The sequence below is a fragment of the Vombatus ursinus genome, unplaced genomic scaffold (genome assembly GCF_900497805.2).
Source record: "Vombatus ursinus unplaced genomic scaffold, bare-nosed wombat genome assembly UNPS02014841.1, whole genome shotgun sequence".
In the NCBI taxonomy this organism is placed as follows: Eukaryota; Metazoa; Chordata; class Mammalia; order Diprotodontia; family Vombatidae; genus Vombatus; species Vombatus ursinus.
This window is the reverse complement of record NW_020954619.1, coordinates 11,567,063-11,586,588: the sequence shown is the minus strand read 5'-3', so window position 1 is coordinate 11,586,588 and position 19,526 is coordinate 11,567,063. Positions and strand designations below refer to the sequence as shown.

General features: G+C 32.7%; 1 protein-coding gene across 3 annotated transcripts in view; it reads right to left on the bottom strand.

Annotated features, from left to right (window-relative positions):
• The window catches only part of TASP1 (taspase 1), a 274,462-nt gene that overhangs the window by 244,822 nt on the left and 10,114 nt on the right, over nt 1-19,526 (bottom strand). For all 3 annotated transcript variants that reach the window (XM_027840257.1, XM_027840258.1, XM_027840259.1), the window contains exons 3-4: nt 16,964-17,031; nt 15,231-15,299 (exon numbers count right to left, since the gene is read on the bottom strand). In XM_027840257.1, coding sequence (XP_027696058.1) covers nt 15,231-15,299; nt 16,964-17,031 — 137 coding nt within the window. The remainder of the gene's footprint in view (nt 1-15,230; nt 15,300-16,963; nt 17,032-19,526) is intronic.

The following is a 19,526-nucleotide window of genomic DNA, read 5'->3' as shown; positions in this document are numbered from 1 at the left end:
TAGGGAAACTATACTATGTTTCAGCCATATTCATCAATGTTATTTTGGACTATTTAAAATAACTAGACAGTATAAGGTTGGAATATTGCTGTGGTATAGGAAATGACAAGTTGGTATACTTGGAAAAATATGGAAAAACTGGGACTTATAAAGGAAGAGGTTTTCCACTCTCAGAGAAACAGAGAACAAATAAGTATAGTATAGTCTTACATAGATACATATGAATGTATATGTCTATATATGAGTATGGTTATAGATATAGTTTATGTACATACGGGTATATATATGAATATGTATATATGCATATTTTGTGTGTATATGTCTATATATGTATGTGTATAGATATGTATGTGTATACATGTATATATACCCATATATGTGCACTTAATTATAGTGGGGGGGGTTAAAGGAGGAAGGGGGAAAAAAGAACAAAGTAAAAAGTGTAAAGCAGAGAACAAAAGAAAACTTACAAGGAAGCAAAGATGGACAACTCTCAACACAACGGGTAGTATTTATTATATGGGCTTTCTCGAAATGGAAATTTACTGCTACATATTTTGAATTTTCTCTCATGTTCTGCTGGTGCACATGGCAAAGCTTTTTTTTTCTTATTTTATATTATTTTAGTTTTGGTATTTAAGTCTGTTTCTCTTTTCTTTTCTTATTTTGTATTCAAGTTTAAAATTTTAAAAATTTACAAAAAAAAAGATATGGGATTCCATGAAAGGCTCAAATCAATCAATTTTATGGTCCTTTCTCAGCTCCAGTAAAAGATTCAATAAGTAGAAGGTTGAAACTACTAGATAATGTGATGGTTTTTTTTTTCTGACAACACAATTTTTATTTTTTATAATATTTTATTTTCCCCCAATTACGTGTTAAAACAATTTTTTAACATTTGGGGTTTTTTTTTAAGTTTTGAGTTCTAAATTCTACCCCTTCCTCTCTCTTCTATCCCCTCCCTGAGATGGTAAGCAATCTAATATAGGTAATACATGTGCAATCATGTAAAAATAATTTCCATATTAGTCATTTTGTACAAGACTGGAACAATAACAACAAAAGAATGAAAGAAAGTGAAAAACAGCATGCTTCAGCTTGTATTCAGACAATATCAGTTCTTTCTCTAGAGGAGAATAGCATGTTTCATTATGAGTCCTTTGGGATTGTCTTGGATCATTGTATTGCTGAGAAAAGCAAAGTCATTCACAGTTCTTCATTGCACAATATTGCTGTTACTGTGTACGATGTTCTCCTGGTTCTGCTCACTTCACTTTTCATCAGTTCATGCTTTCCACATTTTTTCTGAAATCATCCTGCTTGTCATTTCTTATAGCACAATAATATTCCAACACAATTATATACCACAGCTTGTTCAGCCATTTCCCAATTGATGAGCATCCCTTTGATTTCCAATTCTTAGGCACCACAAAAAAAAAAAAGCTGCTATAAATATTTTTGTAAAAATAGGTCCTATTCTCTTTATTTTAAGATGATGTGAAGTCTTAAAATTTTTTTATCTGTGCTATACCCGTTCCACAATAGAGCAAATAACTGAGAGCACTATCAATGGAGATGTCCAAATCACATCAATGAATAAAAACAGCATTGTGAAGTTTCAGTTATGTATGCCTACCTACTTATCACTGTCTGCTATATTACCATTTTCACACAGCTCATTGTTTACAATCTAATGTAATTCAATTCAACAAATATTTAGTAAGCATCTACCATGTGCAAACCACTGTGCCAGTCACTAGGTGTGGGAGGAATGAGACTTATGCTTTAATTGGTATAAGGAACTCCAGTGAGAAAGACCCCTCTACCAATAAAAATGGGCAACTGTTCCGCAATCTAAATTAAAGAGTTGCCTGACACACTGACAGATACATTAAATAACTTGCTCAGTGTCACACTGCCAATACATATCAAAGGCATTACTAAAATCCAAGTCTTCTACACTCCAAAACCAGCTATCTATCCACTACACTAGGCTGCCACAAAACACTAAGCAAAGACAAAAACAAGACAGTCAGGGCAGCTAGGTGGTGCAGTGGATAGAGCACCGGCCCTGAAGTCAGGAGAACCTGTGTTCAAATGCTGCCTCAGACCAAACACTTGATACTTACTAGCCATGTGATCCTGGGCAAGTCACTTAACCCCTATTGCCTAAAAAAAAAAAAAGACAGTCCCTGGCCTTAAGGAACTGACATTCTATTAAAGCAACAAAACAGTACACCATAAAGATGAACAAGACTTAAAATCCATATATATTCAAATATACATACTCAAATATGTACAAAAACCAAAAGGCCAAGAGCAAGTCATGAAAAACTTAAAAGACACATAACTGGAAAACAGTATCACTTATCAGGAATTATACAACACAAGGTAGAAAAAAATCTAGTGCAGCTCACACACTTTAGCCTTCAGTTTCCAAGCAAGCTTTCCTTAAAACTTATTTTTAGAAAATGTCTAGGGAAGTTATAGCGGCATTATTTCAAAGAGCTGTAAGTCAGTAAATGTGTACAGGAAAACTGAGTTTCCAAAGCAGCACAGTGGAATTTATCCTGAGAAATAATCTTAAATTCATGCACAAGAGTATCGAATAGAAGCCAGTAGCTATTTATTTGCTTATTCTTTGCTCATTTTTTGCCCTGCAAACTATGACCAAAAAATTATATTTAGTCTGGTTGTATCTCTGTAGTAAAAAAAAAAAAAAAAAAGAAAAACAATAAAAAAACCAACAAAATAAATTATCTCCTATGATATTACCCTATTCCCCAAGAAACTCACAAATATATAAAAAATATTTTCATGTAAACCTTCATCTTAAGCAACTAAGACACTTGTTTTGAACAAATAAACATACTCATACTTTCAACCACGTATTATCATACGGAAATGAAGCAAGAAGGTAAAGAATCTAATGAACTCTGGCCAACAAGTATCACTTGAGTTGGCCATAAAACATAAATGTTTTCCCAGACCCAAGTGAAGCAACTTTCATTCATGAATGAAGAATTACAGAGGCTATTTTAGACATCAGAAGCTCAACAATTATCTAAAAGAGCTCCTAGGGAAACAAAACACTTTCCATTTTCACTCTATGATTGCTCCTTAACTGTACAGCAAATTTGCTTTCTTTTTTGGCTTCTCTATCTTTCCTCTACCTCGGGACACATTTACAGATGCATTGGCACATCACAGGCATGCTAAAATTTCTTGCTGTGGTTGATCAAAGTTGGAATGCCTTTAGAAATTACTCAACTTAGTCCAGAATTAAATCTAGCCAAATAGAGTGTTCTACTTTTAACATGTGTTAAAGCAATATTTCGGCTATCCTGGATCTAGCTTTAGCAAACATTTGTTTGCATCACACTTTTTGAATTCTAATGCTACCCTAATATAGTACACCAAATGCTACATTTTAGCATCTGTAACAGACTTTTAAAAATTATTCAGCTATACAAATACAAAATGCTACATAAAAAGCACAGCTTCACATACTATTATAACAATTACTTATTTCTTATGATCTTCCTAAAGTTCACAAGTCTGTTCTGGAAATTGTAATAAAAATGGAACAAATGTCAGTATACATTCATTAGAGCATTTGTTGATCTGGCACAGAAAAACCTTATACAAATGGAAACATATTTGTGTTTAATTTACTACTAAAAATAGTTTTAATGAAAAAGCATTGCACATCTGCAGTCTCACTCCATTCCTATTATTAATCTTCCTAGTTTACAAATAAATAATATAATTAAACAAAAAAAACCATCAAAGCAATAGCCTTTATTTTATAGCATTTTATTGAAAGCCACAGAATTGCAGTACAAAGAGTTACTTGTCAAACAACACAAATCTCTAAGAGAAAATAATGGCTTGGCTAGACTTGCACATCGGAAATACTTTTTTAAGTTTGTTTTTGTTGGATTCTTTACGATGTCCAGGAAGAGGTTAGCACATACAGTACCTGAAATTGTCCTTTCCACATGAGCTACAATAGAAAAGACAAATGTGGCAGTTTCACTAGTATTGCCAAATCTGGCATCTACTCATAATTCTCTTCGATTTAAATAATTATCTCTTACAACCACTTTGACTATAAAACAGAAATATTGTTCAGAGAGAAACTAGCAAACCATAGAATTACATCCATTTAAATTACTATTCTGTCAAAGTGATATATTTAAAATTTAGTGATTTTTCAATTACTAATTTCAGTCCATTGATGATTGTACTTTTTCAAATTTGTTTCCAAGACCCTAAAGAATATTATTAATGATATATCCGGGCATACTCTAAAAGAGAGGAAAATGTGAACAATGACAGAAATCCTGCATGTTTTTTTGACAGGGTTTTCAGTAGTGGTACTTCATGTATTGGTGCTCCCTGTATGCGTCATAAATAAAGAAAAGAAATAAGTACATGTTATGGGCATTCTACATTGCAATATTTCACTATGCTTCTAATACATTGTTATTATTAAGGACATAACCTTAGTAGAAACCTTAAAAAAAATTTTCATGTTCTTCTACATCCCTTTTCAGAATCTATATAGGCCTAAGAAAGTTAGGAGATGGGCAAAAGCTTTAAATCATAGAATATTACTTCAATTTGACTCCCTGAAAGCATGTAATTTTACTCTACATTTAAAATCTTAATTTAGAAAATTTCCCATTATGTTAAAAGTTTGACCTCTCAAAAGAACAGAGGCCTATTCAAAAACTGACATTACAAAGTTATCCTATTTTCCTACAGTTACAATATAAATATAAATTAAAATTCCCTTTGTTTACTATTACTTTAGTATAACATAAGATTAAATATTGCTCAAGAGTTCAAGGGACTAAATTGATTCCATTCAATAACATAAATGATAGCAAAATTATAACTAGTACCACCCATGACAACATATGTCTTTGAATGAATTTTAATTCCAATTCTATAATGTCATATGTAAATTAGATATGGAAATTTATAAGTCAGAAGATGATTTAAACATAAAGCAAAATGCTTCACGGGAACACTCACCCTTAATGAAAATAAGCTGTACTGGAAAATATGATAGTTTCATGTATTTTGTAATGTTTATATCGCTCATTTAGAATAGACTCTTACAGACTGTTAACTCCAGGTCTTTTCAGAAGATCCTAAAGTAAATTACTTATTTTGCAATGGTTTTGAACTAATATATTTAGATTTGCTCAGATGATGGCAGGGAGTCATACTGCAACAGAAAAATCCTCCTTAAAAATGAATTTACCTCAGAAATATATTCGTTTGGTGGGGTTTTTTTAAAATAAATATTTGTTTTTAAAAAGCAAAAAAAAAAAGGCACACTGCTTTTCTGACAAGCAGATAATTTCTGTGCCAAGCTCCATATTCTAGAGAATTATAAAAAAGAACATATTTAACTAATGTGTAAATATAAACAGTAAGTTACAAACTGCTGAAAAATACTCAAGGCAAGAATTAGCATCAGTACTCAAATATGTGTTTTTAAAAAGTGTAATTTACTTTACTGTGCCAGACTAACTGGGTTCTGGTGCTTCTTTGTCTGCAAATGTTCACCCACAGCCTATCTTCTAATTAAATCAATACTCTAGCATCAGAACAAGCAAACTAGTTGCCTCCCATCTGCATACAGATCTTCAGAACACATTTTCCTTGATCAGAAGGTTGAATTTCTTGGGAAAGGTGATTTTCTCTGCCTCTTCCTAATAGAAACATGGGGACTTGGCTGGATGCTACTCCATGAAGTGTAATTGTACATGTACACCTCAAAAAATAAAACAAAAAGTGCAAAGAAACATAAAGATTCTATAAACAGCTGGTATACACAGAAATACGATGGCTGAACATTGAAAATACTGCCAAATACACATGGAAAACAGGGTATTTGACTGGAATAACAATGATAAAAGTTTTTAAAAATACATTCCAAAAAAATCAGAGCTAACATAAAATAAAACAATGAAACGTGGAAATATTACAAAAAAAAAAGATAAAACCTCTTGGTCACAGACACAGAGAAACAGACCTCCCATTACAAATAATACAAGACATATACGAGAGGGAAAAAAAAGAAATCATCAAGGGTGGTAGGTCTAAAATTAGACTTACCAGCTACATTTGGTTCATGAGTACTTGTATAAATGAGATAAATGCATCAAGCTGTCACTACAATATATTAGATGCTATAATGATCAGGCAAAGCACTGAAAACATAGAACTAGTCTACTATTAATGAAAAGATGGTTTTCTAGAAATAAGAACTTGATGCAAAAATCATAGGTATCTTTGAGTCAATTTCCCCAAAAAAAGAAATTATTTAGAAACCTTCCAATTATGAAGAAGCCTTAAAGGTGTCGACTATTTTAGCAAAGCACCTCACCAGAAATCCTGTAACATGATGAGATGGGAGCGGGCATGCAACTGCGGGAAGCAGAAAAGCTGAGCCGTAAAGTCATAAGGAAAGGGAACATTTTAACTTCCACTGCTTCCAACATGAAGTCTTTAATGACACTCTTTCTCCCTAAAACATGGACATCTGAAATACCAATAAACATTTTGGCCTATAGGTATTTTAAACTATCACTTCAAATGGGCACAGAATCTAGGGATGGAGGCATGTCAACAGCTTCTGGGCTTAGCCATACTAAGAAGCCTATTGAAATAGCTATGGTAAAATAATTGTATACAAAATACACTGCAAACAAAAATTATATAAATCTAAGTTTTATTATTTCAAATGTCATAAAAGACATCATGGACAGAGGCTACAGCTAGGACTTCACCAGTGACAGGTCTATGAAGATAAGGCCATTCAGAACTCTTGTCTTAAGAAAAGAAAGTCAAGGTGGCATCTAGGTATAACAATATTCATTCTAATATAGAAAATTAAAATCTAAGAATGCAGTAGTGCTTCATTCCTCTTTTTCCTATCCTGTGATATCTATTGTGTGAAAATCTGTATGATGAATTAAACTTCTTGCTTACAGTTCCTAAGTTAACATAGTTGAAGACAACTTCAAGCATCTGAGATTTTGTTGATAGAGGGTATTCCCTCCACATTGATATATATTGAAATCTCTCTCAAACTTAAGAAGATAAACTTTCAGAGTTGCTGTAGCCAACCAGCTCCTGAATATTTACATTTCCTCTGTTCATAAAAAATAATAATAATCTTTTTATAAACCAAATTTTGTAAACCAAACGGGTACTGCCTTTAGCTACTTCTCATCTAGAAATTCCCTCAGTATCCGGGGCCTCCTCACCCTAGAACATTCATCTACCTTGCAATGTTTTCTCCTCAGAACATCTCTCAGCCATACCAGACCATTTCTCCCATTAGTGAGATCCTTTCAGGGCTTCCATTTTGGGGAGGGGCCAGCCAATCTTCATTCCCCTCCTGTCTCTGCTTCTGACCTTCTGGACTTCAGCATCATACAATGGGTATTCCTGCTCTCCCTTCCCCCCAAAGCTTTTCAGTTCCCTTTATGTTTTATCCTCCCCCATTAGAATGTAAGCTCCTTGAAGGTATGAAATGTCATTTCTTTTGGCTTGTATAGATAACCCCAGTGCTTAGCACACTGCCTGGCACATATTAAGAGTTTAATAAATGAGTGTTGCCAGTGGCTTTAAAAGGATAGATTTAGAGCTAAAATGGCTCTTACATTGTGGTAGTCCATCCAACTCTTTTTAGAAATTAGAAAATTGAGGACATGAGAGATTAAGTGGCTGCTTAAAGTAACATTGAATTTCTTTTGGCAGACATGCGAAATTTTCTTCAACTAATTGATGATGAATTAACCAAAATTGCCTTCAAAGTTACCTTGCTCTTCATTGAGATTCTACTACAAAACAGCAAAAACACTCAATACATATACTCTGGCACTTCACTATATTTTTTTAACCTAAATCTTATACATGTGAAAACACAGACCCAAAAAGGGTTTTCAACATATACAAAGGGTTTTAAAATTGATATGAACCAGAATTCATAAAAACATGCTACTTCTATCTTAAGAATTTTTCTCAAAAATAACACCATGGTTCATCCAGATTTATCCACTTTCTTCAAAACATTAAAAATTAAATAAAATCTGCCAAACTCTCAAAATTCAATTTTTGAGAATCAAATACTATTATTATTTTAGAACTCAAAATCTTATAAAAGTGAATGTTGAAAACTAAAAAATAAATAAATGTTTTTTAAAAAGCCACTGTGATTGCCCAAATAAATATTTGAAGGAAAGCCAAGAAAATTTTCCCAAATATATACCTGTATCTTCTTACGTAATTAATTTTCTGGACTGGGTTTTTAAATTGGGGTTGTTGTTGTTTTGCTTTGTTTAGGGTCAAATCATGTACTATACCTAATTATGAACAGAGTTCACTTTCTCAGCAGCTACAAAAGTAACCGTAATAAAGATCTTTCAGGAAAAAATTATTTTTTTAAAAAAGGAAGAAAAGCAAAACAACTGTAAGTTCAGTTGATTTTGAAACTGAGACATAAAATCTAAGGTTTTAAGCTCTAAGATTACAAATACTAATGATAAATAAAATTAAGTACAGAACTGAATTCCTTTCTTCTTAACACAAAGATCTATACTAACCAATAAGCATCTACCAGCCGGGGGGGGGGGGGGTGTAGTGTAGTGGCAGCCTTGAGGCCAAATGTGGCCTTCTAGGTCCTTGGGTGCAGCCTTTTGACTGAGTCCAAGTTTTACAGAACAAATCCTTTTATTAAGGGGATTTGTTCTGTGAAGTTTGGGTCCAGTCAAAGGACCACACTTGAAGACCTAGAGGGCCACATGTGGCCACAGGTTCCCCACCCCTGAATCCAATAAGATACAAGAGTGACTAGTAGAAATATTTTCCCCCACACCTCACAACAAGAAAACAGAAGGAAAAATTTGCTAGCTTATTATTCCTTTAGTGAAACTGATAAATTGCCCCCTCTGGTGTCAAAATGTGGTAAAGGAAGGTCCTTAGAATACTGCTAAAAGAGTGGTTTCAAGGTAAAGATAATGAGAGGTCAGATCTTCAGTGGTCTCAGCCCTGATGTTTCTAAGTGGTACAAAGCACTATTTTTGATGCATATTTCATCAGAGATGCCTTTGAAAGGCTATTTTCTTTTTCTCACTCCTATACCTATATTCTCTTTTCCTTACTACTATTGTTTTATTCCTATTCCGTTCATCAGTGAGTCAACCAACAATTGCACCAAGTATTGTGCAAGGTCCTGAGAATACAAAGTCGATAATGAAACAGTCCTGTCCTCAAAAAGTTTACTTTCTACCAATAAATCAAAGCCAACTCAGGTTCAAATGCAGTAAACTCTGGATCACTTAGGTATATACTTTATAGATTACTTGGAGTAATTTTATAATCCAATATTATCCTCATGCTCAAAGACTGCAAAATAAATCTAATGAAAATCAAAAAAAATCTAATAGGACAAGTTCAAAAATCATTCGTCAGTACTTTCAAGGAAACATGATTTCATCACTGTGAGTATTTCTCCTACTCTGCATAGATCACAACACCTCCAAACTTTAGGAGATTATATTCAAGAGTTGTCACATTCAAAATAGTTCATCACTTGGTGCCCAACCTTCACATAATGAAGTTCTCTAAACTTAACTAGCCTGGTCCTAGATCAAACTAGGTTTAAAAACCTGCCATTACTCATGTTCTACTAGTAAAGCCTTTGATGAAGCATCAAGGCAGTAAAGACATAAAATTATAAATTTAAGAAAAAATAATTATGAAGTCACTCCAAAGTCAAATAAAATATTCCATTGCTCATCTCCATTAGCATGGTTAATTAAAAATTAACTATACAAAACACATAAATTGCTCAAAACAAGAAGTTAGTGGCTAGCAGACTAATATAGAAAATCAAGTTACCTAGGGCCAACACTTTATTTTCTTCAAAAAGTTTTTATGATACTGTAGGGTACCAAACAAATATTCTTTTACAATCAGAAAGCTTAAGAAGTTAATATTCTTTCTACTCATCTAAAATTTTTGCAAGACTTTTGTTGTACTTTTAAAGCAGTTGGAAACTTTTAGCTGCTACCTTTTAAATAGTGGTGCTATATAAAAATTACATAAGATTAAAAGAGCTTCAGGTAGCTTATAAACAATTTTAAAAAATAATTTCTTGTCATTTGAGAGCAATTTTCCAATCAGGATAGGGAAAGTTTTAGCTTTTAAGTTATCAAACAAACACAAATCTTTTAAAGTACAAAGGTGAAGCTTTAAAAGACTAGAATAGAGAATGGACCTATGATTTCACTGGAATAGGAAACTCCCAGATGAGTAAATTCTTTCCACCTACACAGGTCAGCAACTTCTCTATAACTTAGAGAATTGCCTAGATTATGAAGCAGTTAAATGACTTACCAATATGTGTCAGAGACAGGACCTGAAGCTTCCAAGTCTTCCAAGCTTCAAGGTTAACTTTCTATCCAGTGAGCCACACTGCCTCTCAAAAAGTAATTAATAACAAAATTCTTACAAGATTTAAAATGAAGAAATAAAAATAACCAGTACTGTACCATATCTACTCATGTAAGAATATGAGGATAACTCTTTCTTATAATCTTTCCTAATTAAATATGTAGTAAGTATACTGATATGTATTGGTAGAATTCTTCAGAGTTCCCTACTGCAATAGAATGAAAAGCCTAGTTTAAAAAAGAAAATTACACCATACCCATATGAAGCAAAAATTCTGAATTCAATACTATAAATTCCACTTCTTAAAATGGATTAACCCCCTCCCCCCATTTATTTACACAGTAGTTACAAGTACTGGAAAAATCTACCTATTCATGAACTGGTTATCTCAAATGATCAATATATTTTTACTTGCTCTTGAGCACCATATGCACCAATAAACTGTAGGTTCCATCACTGAAAAAAATATTATGACATATCCAACATACAATCCAAAATACAATTTAAGAAAATTAAAGGCATTCTGTGATTTTTAAATAATATTTAACTACATAACCTTTTTTTAAATTATAGAACCCCACAACCATCTTTTTATGATTCAACTCTTTCCCCAATCCATGTTGATTTATCAAATTGACGCTTAAGTACATATTACACTATACATTACTGTAGAGTACACAAGGATCAGGGGTTAATAGTCGCCTTGATGTCCATGCTTTAAAATTGATCTGATACATACATCAATATTCTTTCTTATTATCATTTTTTTTATACATCGCACAAAATTATATCTTCTAGATACTATAAAAGTAGTCAATATTTATCACAAATATATGTCATGCTTTTCATTCTCAAAGCACTTTACTCATAAGAGTAACTAGTCACTGTGACAGATGACTAACTGTGGATCCACCCTGAGTGACTACTTCAAGTACTAAGTGCAAGGTTAACAACTACTATAAACCTACTTTATTTTACTTAATTTAAAAAATCAATGACACATGATGTTAAGGGAAAATATTTTAAAAGTCTATTAGACTTCTCACTCTGATACAATCACAAAAATGACAGTTCAGAGCACTGAATGAGAAAAGATTTTAGAAAAACACAGCTTAATGGAAAAACAGTTATCTTTTCTTGGCAATCAATAGACTGATCCAGCCAACTTCATCAGGCCTATCTTATCCCCCTAATCAAACAATGACCTAATCTTACTTTGGTTTCCCAAATTACCTCATTGTAAAATCTTTTTTTTACTGTAAAGTATTAAAATGGCTTTCTAATACATATTTTTTTTAATTTAGGAAACAAACCAATTTCTCAAGGATCACAATACACTTGAGAAAACTGACAACCAAGACAATAGATAGGCAGAGCTGAAAGACCAAACTTTGGAGTGTGGAGAGATAACAACCTTCAACATCCCAGACCTCCACAGTAATATATGAGAACTACTGTGGATCCTGACCCCATCATCCTGTCACCTGCTAATGACCTCTCCTTCCCCGCATTGTACTTCCGACTCTCTTCCTGCTTGAAATTGCAAGTAGCCTGAAACAAGGTGTCAACATGTCCTGTTTTGCACCTTAATTCTAAGAACTAGCTTAACTGCAATATCTTGAGTTAAAATGGACAAAAAGTATGACTTAAGATCTGCCCCAGAGCCCTAGGAACAGCACTATTTCCAATCAGGATTAGATTCCCCATTCCCACACCACTCCACCCTTCTCCTGCCTACCAAGGCCCCATATAAATGCTGCTCCCTCCCTAAACCCTGTGACTCTGCCTGACCAGAAGAGTCACCTCCTCCTCCACCAGGTGAACTCAAAAAACCTTGCATTTGTTTAAAATTTCTGGTCCTGTTACCTGGTTATTCCTGTCTTGCCACACTACAAAACAAAAATACGAACAAAACATCCTAGATAATGAACAGCTAGAACATTGAAATTATTGTGGAAATTTAGTTATGAAAAATGTAAATAAATGGGTCACAGGTCACCAATTTTTTCAGGCAACACTCTTTCCCAGGGTAATAAAAACACTTTGCCTATATTAAATTGCCAGGAAAACTACTTATGGAGACTCTAATATGAGAAGAGGTCCCGAAGGAGCTTTCTCATGATCTTCCTCAAAAGTAACAGAAAATTTCAAAAAGAAATAAAATTGCTAGGAAATCCCACAAGAGAATGAAAACTCACCAAAAATTCAATACACAAATGGAAGCGATCAGACATAATTTTTTAAAGTATGATATGAAAAAGGAGAAAAACAACAAAAAGGCAAATAAAAAATTCAAAAGTAGCAACAGCAACAAAACAAGAAAATCCAAAAGACATAATTAAGTAGAGAAAGGACGTGCTCAGGGATGTGAAGGAGAAAAAATATATGTAAAATACAATCAAGTGAGGAGATGATGACAAAACTCAACAACATGGAAAAAATAAGGAAACTGAAATTATCTTTTAAAATGCAATGAAAAGAAGTAATATCACAACAGAAGACGGACAAAACACAACTGAAATAAAAAAAGAAAATTAAGAAAATAACAACTTGAAAAAGATTTTAAAATAATGTATATAAAAGTGATGGATTTGGAAGACAGATCAAGGAAAGGAAACTTCAGAATTATGAAATCATTGAAAATATGAAGAATCCAGTTACAACATGTCAGGAAACTAGAGATGAAAATCAAGCCATAATACACAAAGATTTCACAAAATCCCTAAAAGAAGAAAGCCGAACTTCAACTCATACAAGTACCTTGTTATTATTGAAACTATAGGGATAAAAACAAAATCTTCCCAAATGCCAAAATCCTTAGACCTGAGCTAAATGCATTTCCTTTGCAATTTTTTTTTTATTTTATGACCTTCCCAGTAGGTTAAAAAAATTTAATAAGCTCCGTCTTGCACGAAGAAATAGAAAATCAATAATACTAGATTTTTAACACCTGCCATCAGAATATAAATAAAAAAGATTTTTAAAAAAACCATTGATATGAATAGTACTGAATACGCTGGATCAGATAGATAGATAGATAATATAAAAAAACCTAATATATATTTTTATATGTACACAAAGAACACATCAAAATTGATAATATTCTTGAACAGAGAATCCTTAAAAGAGAAAGCATTTGAATACTTTATTTTTGAATCATAGGAAATTTAAACAATAATTTGATAAAAAAAATGGGTATATGTGGAAATTTTTAAATTATTGACTGAATACCTGGATTATAAAATCTAGAAAGAAATATTAAGAAAAACAAGAAAAAAACTCAAAGATAATAACACTAAAGTCCTATAACAAAATGTATAGGCAATAACCAAAGCAGTACTCAGAAGCAAATTCATAGCACTAAATGTCTACATCAATAAGAGAGAAAAAGAGAAACTCAATCAAGTTTGCATTTTAAAAAATTAGAAAATTAATAAAGTAATGCACCAAAGAGGTGATAGATCATAACAATGAAAAAAGAATGAATAAAAATGAAAAAAGAATGAATAAATGAAAACCAAAGACTGTTTTAGAAAAATCACAACATGGATTAATAGCTTGTAAATTGAATCCCCAAAACTCGGAAGGAAATTCAAAGTAGCAAAAAAGGCAATGAGAAAGGGGAGATGACAAGTGCAAAACTGTAAAAGTCACCAGACTACTACATACTGACTATAATTTGAGAAATTGAATATACTCTACAAAAATATATAAAAATATCCAAAACACAAAATAAAGAAGTATAAATCCAATTACATATGGAGAAATCAAATAAACATAATGAGATGCAACCAAGTATTGAACTAGGACCAGATAAATTCACAAGTAAATTCTTTTAAATTTTCAAAGAACGAATGATTGATATATATGTATATATATGTATATATGTATATATACATATATGTAAAATTGACTTTCTAAATAGAGTATACTGTCCAATTCTTTTATGAAGCAAATGTGTTTTTGATCTCCAATTCTGACAAAAAACAAAGGAAACTATCAGCCAATATAATGATTCTCAATGGAAAGTAGCGAATAAAATACTGGGAAATTAAGTTTATAAAAGATATTTATTCATCATAACAAAGCAGGATTTGTATGTATACATACATACATATATATCAGAAATGCAAATATAATTAGATATTACTAAAATGTGATAAATATTAACAATAGAAATTTAACGAAATTGAACAAAATATAACAACGATTTATGTTAAAAACAGTGAAAAGCATAAAAATAGGATTTTTCCTTAATATGATAAAAAAAAGTATGCAAAACCAAAAAGTAGTATTATTTGTTATGGAAAAACCAGAAACATTGACTCTGATTATATTTTTTAAAATACCACCAAAACTTTATAAATCATACAATTTGAGGGGGAAAAAAGGAGAGAACATAGATCAAATAAGTTATATTATTATTTGTTAAGGTATTCTTTTTGTTTCATCAAAATGTAAACAGGTCAGATATAATGAGTTTAGTTGGGATTTTATTAAATTTTAAATTTTCATTTTTTATATTTACTAAGATTTTTAATTTTTTAAAATAATTATCTTTTAAAAACAAGAAAACTCAGTGAAACAAATCTGCTGACATCATGCATTCCAGCATGTTTTATAAAGATTTGCTTTTGAGGTTGATGGCAAGAGCTGTTTACATAATTTACTAAAAATAACTGTGTGTCATTTAGCAATACAGAACAGAAATAATAAAACACAAATATCTTAAAGAAGTTAAGAAATACCTCTAGTTCAACTAGAGCTGCAGTCACTGCATCTGTTGCAAGGGCACCAGCCTGTAGTTGTTCAATGGCCTGCAGAAAAAGTAGGTGACAATTTCATTTAAAAATTGACTTAAAGACATCAATATACTTTCTTAAGATTTAGATTTGTAGATTTAAGAGCTGGATGGGCCCTCAGAAATCATCTAGTCTAATCTTCATTTTACAGATGATTAAACTGTGAGACCAAGGTCACACAGCAAGGTGGAGTTGAGATTCAATTCCAATCAAATCCCAATTCAGTCCCTGTGAATCCTACTTCAGTTTACTTTCCATTATATCATATTGCACATGATGAAGTTGAATCAATATAAGTTGAATCAACATAAAATCATAAAATATTTAACGTGATGTTTCTATCCCATATTTAGTAGCTCTATTTAAATTTGAAAACATTTTTAACCCTGAGATTTATAGGTAAAAATTAGGGTGCCAGAACTTTTTATTGCTACTATATCTTCAGATAACAAAGAGCATGGACAATCCATTTGAATGAAATATGACTATTTTTAAAATGTAAGAATGGTATGTTATAAAAATAAGAATTATAATAAATGTCTCTCTAATCAAGAGCAATTTTGCAATTGAACTTAGCTGTAAAATGAAGAGGTTGGATTACAGTATCCTGTAAAATCTCTTCCAGCTAGAAAATTCTAGTTCTACACTTCTCTAAAAGTGAACATAATCTACATATATTGTGTATTTCTGAAGTCTATATTTCCCTCAAAGTAGAATGTGACTCAGACAACAAATACATGCTGATTTATGACACATAAGTTAAAAAGTATAAGATAGTTTTAGTAGCATTACAAAAAGTTACAACTCCCCACCTTCATCTTTACTATTTCATATACTCTTTATAAAAAAAAAAAAAGAATAAAATCAATAGTAGTTATTGTATCCAAAATTTACATACTGGATTTCAATCATAGCAAAAGACCTCTGTCTTTAATATACTATAATGACTATTTCAGTCTTTATAAATGAGACAGGACCAAGAGACCTACATTTATTTAATTTAGTATGTCTAATTAACATCCATTTGCATTAAAACTATTGGGAGACTTGCTTGCAAAAACAGAAGAGGGTCAAGATCAAAATAAAAACAAATCCAACATTTCTTCTAATATGATCCAATACCCTGTGTTAAGCATTCAACAATTTATATTTAGAAAAAAAAACAGCAAAACCTCAAAAACTAAAGGAAAAATCACAACTGAGGCACAGTGAATAGCTAAAACAACCATGAAAGACAATGAGGTTGCTATGGTACAAACTAAGTGATAGAATCACAAGGAAAAATACACAGTAATTTCACAAACATTGGCACCTATTTTAATTCTTTTTCCTTTGTGGTAATATCCTTCAGAAAAACAGAGTAGGAATTGCTTTCCCTACCACTTTTGTAAAGCTTCATGCTTTTCCAGAGTATTACAGAGGGATATGTGTGCCTACTTATGTACAAGAGGTGAGGAGGGAGCCTAAAGCAATAAATCAATTCCAAAAACACATACTTTAATCTGGGGGTAAAAGAACTAGCATTTGAAATAAAATCCCACAAATATGAGCAAAACTTTATGGAACAAAACCAAAATGTTTCACAAATATGACCCTAGTAAATTAAATTCAAGGGAAACAACTTAGCTATATGTCAAACAGAAAAGGTTTAATACTTAGAACTTAAAATTTATTCATACCTTTTGACAGGCTCTTTTGCACACATGTTTATATTCCTTAGCTTTGGATTCAGAATGATAGCCTGCACCTATGGAAGAGAAAACTAATCAATACTCTATCATTAAAATATCAGACGTTTAAAATGTATAAATGGGCCTTCCAAAATTAATGATGTCCCTGTGACCTTCCAGTAACAATTACAGAAAAATAAACAATATGAACAAACATTGAACATTAGATCCTATTAATATCTCTCCAGAGAGGAATCATGGCATGGTAGATAGAGAGCTGACCTTTGAGTCAAGAAGGCATACATTCAAGCCCTACCTTTGACAGACCAGCTGTGTGACCCTGGTCAAGTCACTTAACTTCTCAGTGCTCAAGACAGTCCACAAGCTGCAGACAAGCCAATCTCCTTTGGTAGAAGAAACTTCCTCTTACAAGTGTTTGCTAAACCAATGAAATCAGATATCCCATCCCTGCCCTATCCCAAGATTTACCAGGTATTTTCCTTGAAACAGTTCTGAGAAGTATATCATTTTGTTCATTTTACAAATGATGAAACTGTGCTCAGAAAAATAAAGTGCTCACATAATTGGGAGATGTTAGTGCTACAGTCTCAACCCAGGTCACCTGACTGCAAACCCAGTCTTCCTTCCACCAAGTTGCCTCCCCAGTACTTGCAGAATACCAGGACCCAACCTCAATTCAAATCATGTTAACAGACATTAAGTGCTCAATATATGCACAGCAATGTGCTAGGTGCTGGGGATTTTTTAAAAAATGAAAAATTATATAGTCCTAGGCTTCAAGTAGCTTACTGACTAATGGGGTAGAGGGACAGAAAGGTGCAATATATACACATATAAGTATAATACAAACACAATGTAAAGTATGATTGGGTTAAAGAAGAGATATAAAATACTCTAGGAAAGTTTGACAAAGGAGAAATCACCTTGGTGGGGACAAGGTAGGATAAAGGAAGATACCATGGAAGTTAGAGAAAAAATTCAACCAAAAAGAGGCTGAAGAGGGTATTTATTCCAGGCAGTGCGAATGGCCTTCACAAACACATAGCAGCAGGAAATAGCAGGACAAGACCAAGGAATGGATAGTAGATCATTTTGGCTGCAACATTTATGAAGGGAAGTAATGTGAAATGGGGCTGAAAATATGTCATAGTCACATTGAGAAGCAAAGAAGTTAACTTTTTTCCCACTATATGCAACAGGGAACCCCTGAAGATTTTTGAATAGAACTGAAATGGTTAGACTTATGCATTAGAAAAATTATTTTGAAAGGTTGTGAGGAGTCTAGAGGCAGGGAGACTAGTTAAGGTTAGAATAATCTAGAGGAGATATGAGAAAAATCTGAACTAGTAAAAAAAACAACAAGAGGTGGGATTAAGAAACTAAAGGGATTAAGGGATTAAGAAAGTAAAATCTACAAAACAGGCAACTGATGAGATGTGAAAGACAAGGCAGAAGGAAGAGTCTAATGTGACCCAGAGGTTTGGAACCTGCATGACTGGGATTGTGGAAGTATCAACAGAAACATGAAAGTCAAAAGAAGTCTGTTTAGGATTAAGATTATGAGTTCAGGTCTATACTTACTGAGTTTAAGATGCCAGGGAAACATCCGTGTGGGGATGTCAAAACATGTTTAGAAGTAGAGATCAAAAGATGGAGGCTATAATTTTACATCTGGAAGCCTTATAATAATTGAACCCTTTGCATTAAAGAAAAAGAATGTAAGAAAAGAAGTAAAGACCCTAGACAGAGCCTTAAGGAACAGTGAAACAGAGGGATCTGGTAGAAGACTACAAACCAGTGAAGGAAATCAAGGAAGAAAGTAAGTAAGTACACCAGTAGAGAGGAGTATTATGAAAATCAAAATAAGAGAAAAGTATGCAAGAGGAAATAATCAACAGTGTCAAATGACGCAAAAAAAAAGTCATGGAGAATCAAAACAGTGACAAGGTTACCTACTGAAAACCTTTGAAAGAGCAGTCTTAGTAGAAAGGTGGGGTGTCAGAAGCCCAACCTAAATCCAGTCTAAAGACTAAGTAAGCTATCAAACAAAAAGGCCAGATGACAACAGCTGTGTCTTTTATCCTTCTCCACGAGATCATAGATATACAACTATGAATTTGGTAAAGCAAAAGTAGTCAACACAATAATGAACTCCCAAACCACAGCAGATAAACATACAGTATAATATATCATTTCTAAACTAGAAGAATAGTGGATAGCCTCTTTCAAAGGCAGGAAGCTATCAGCTAGACTTTGTCCCCATGTGAAAATCTAACACTGATTACTGTATAGGTGTAGTGATCTTTGGGTGCTCACAAGCACCCTGGGTGGCACAAGGAGGGTCATGCTATTATTCAACACTTGAAAGCACCAGATAGCTTTAATTACTTAATTAGCTATCTAATCTAACCTACTGACAGGTTAGCTATCCTGTGTCCTAGTTAGACTAGAGGGCAACCCAAATAAGTCACCATGCATTATAGGCACTTAAATCCCCAAAACAGCTCAGCTCCACACCCAGACCCCAGCAAACAGTAGCAACCAATTCACA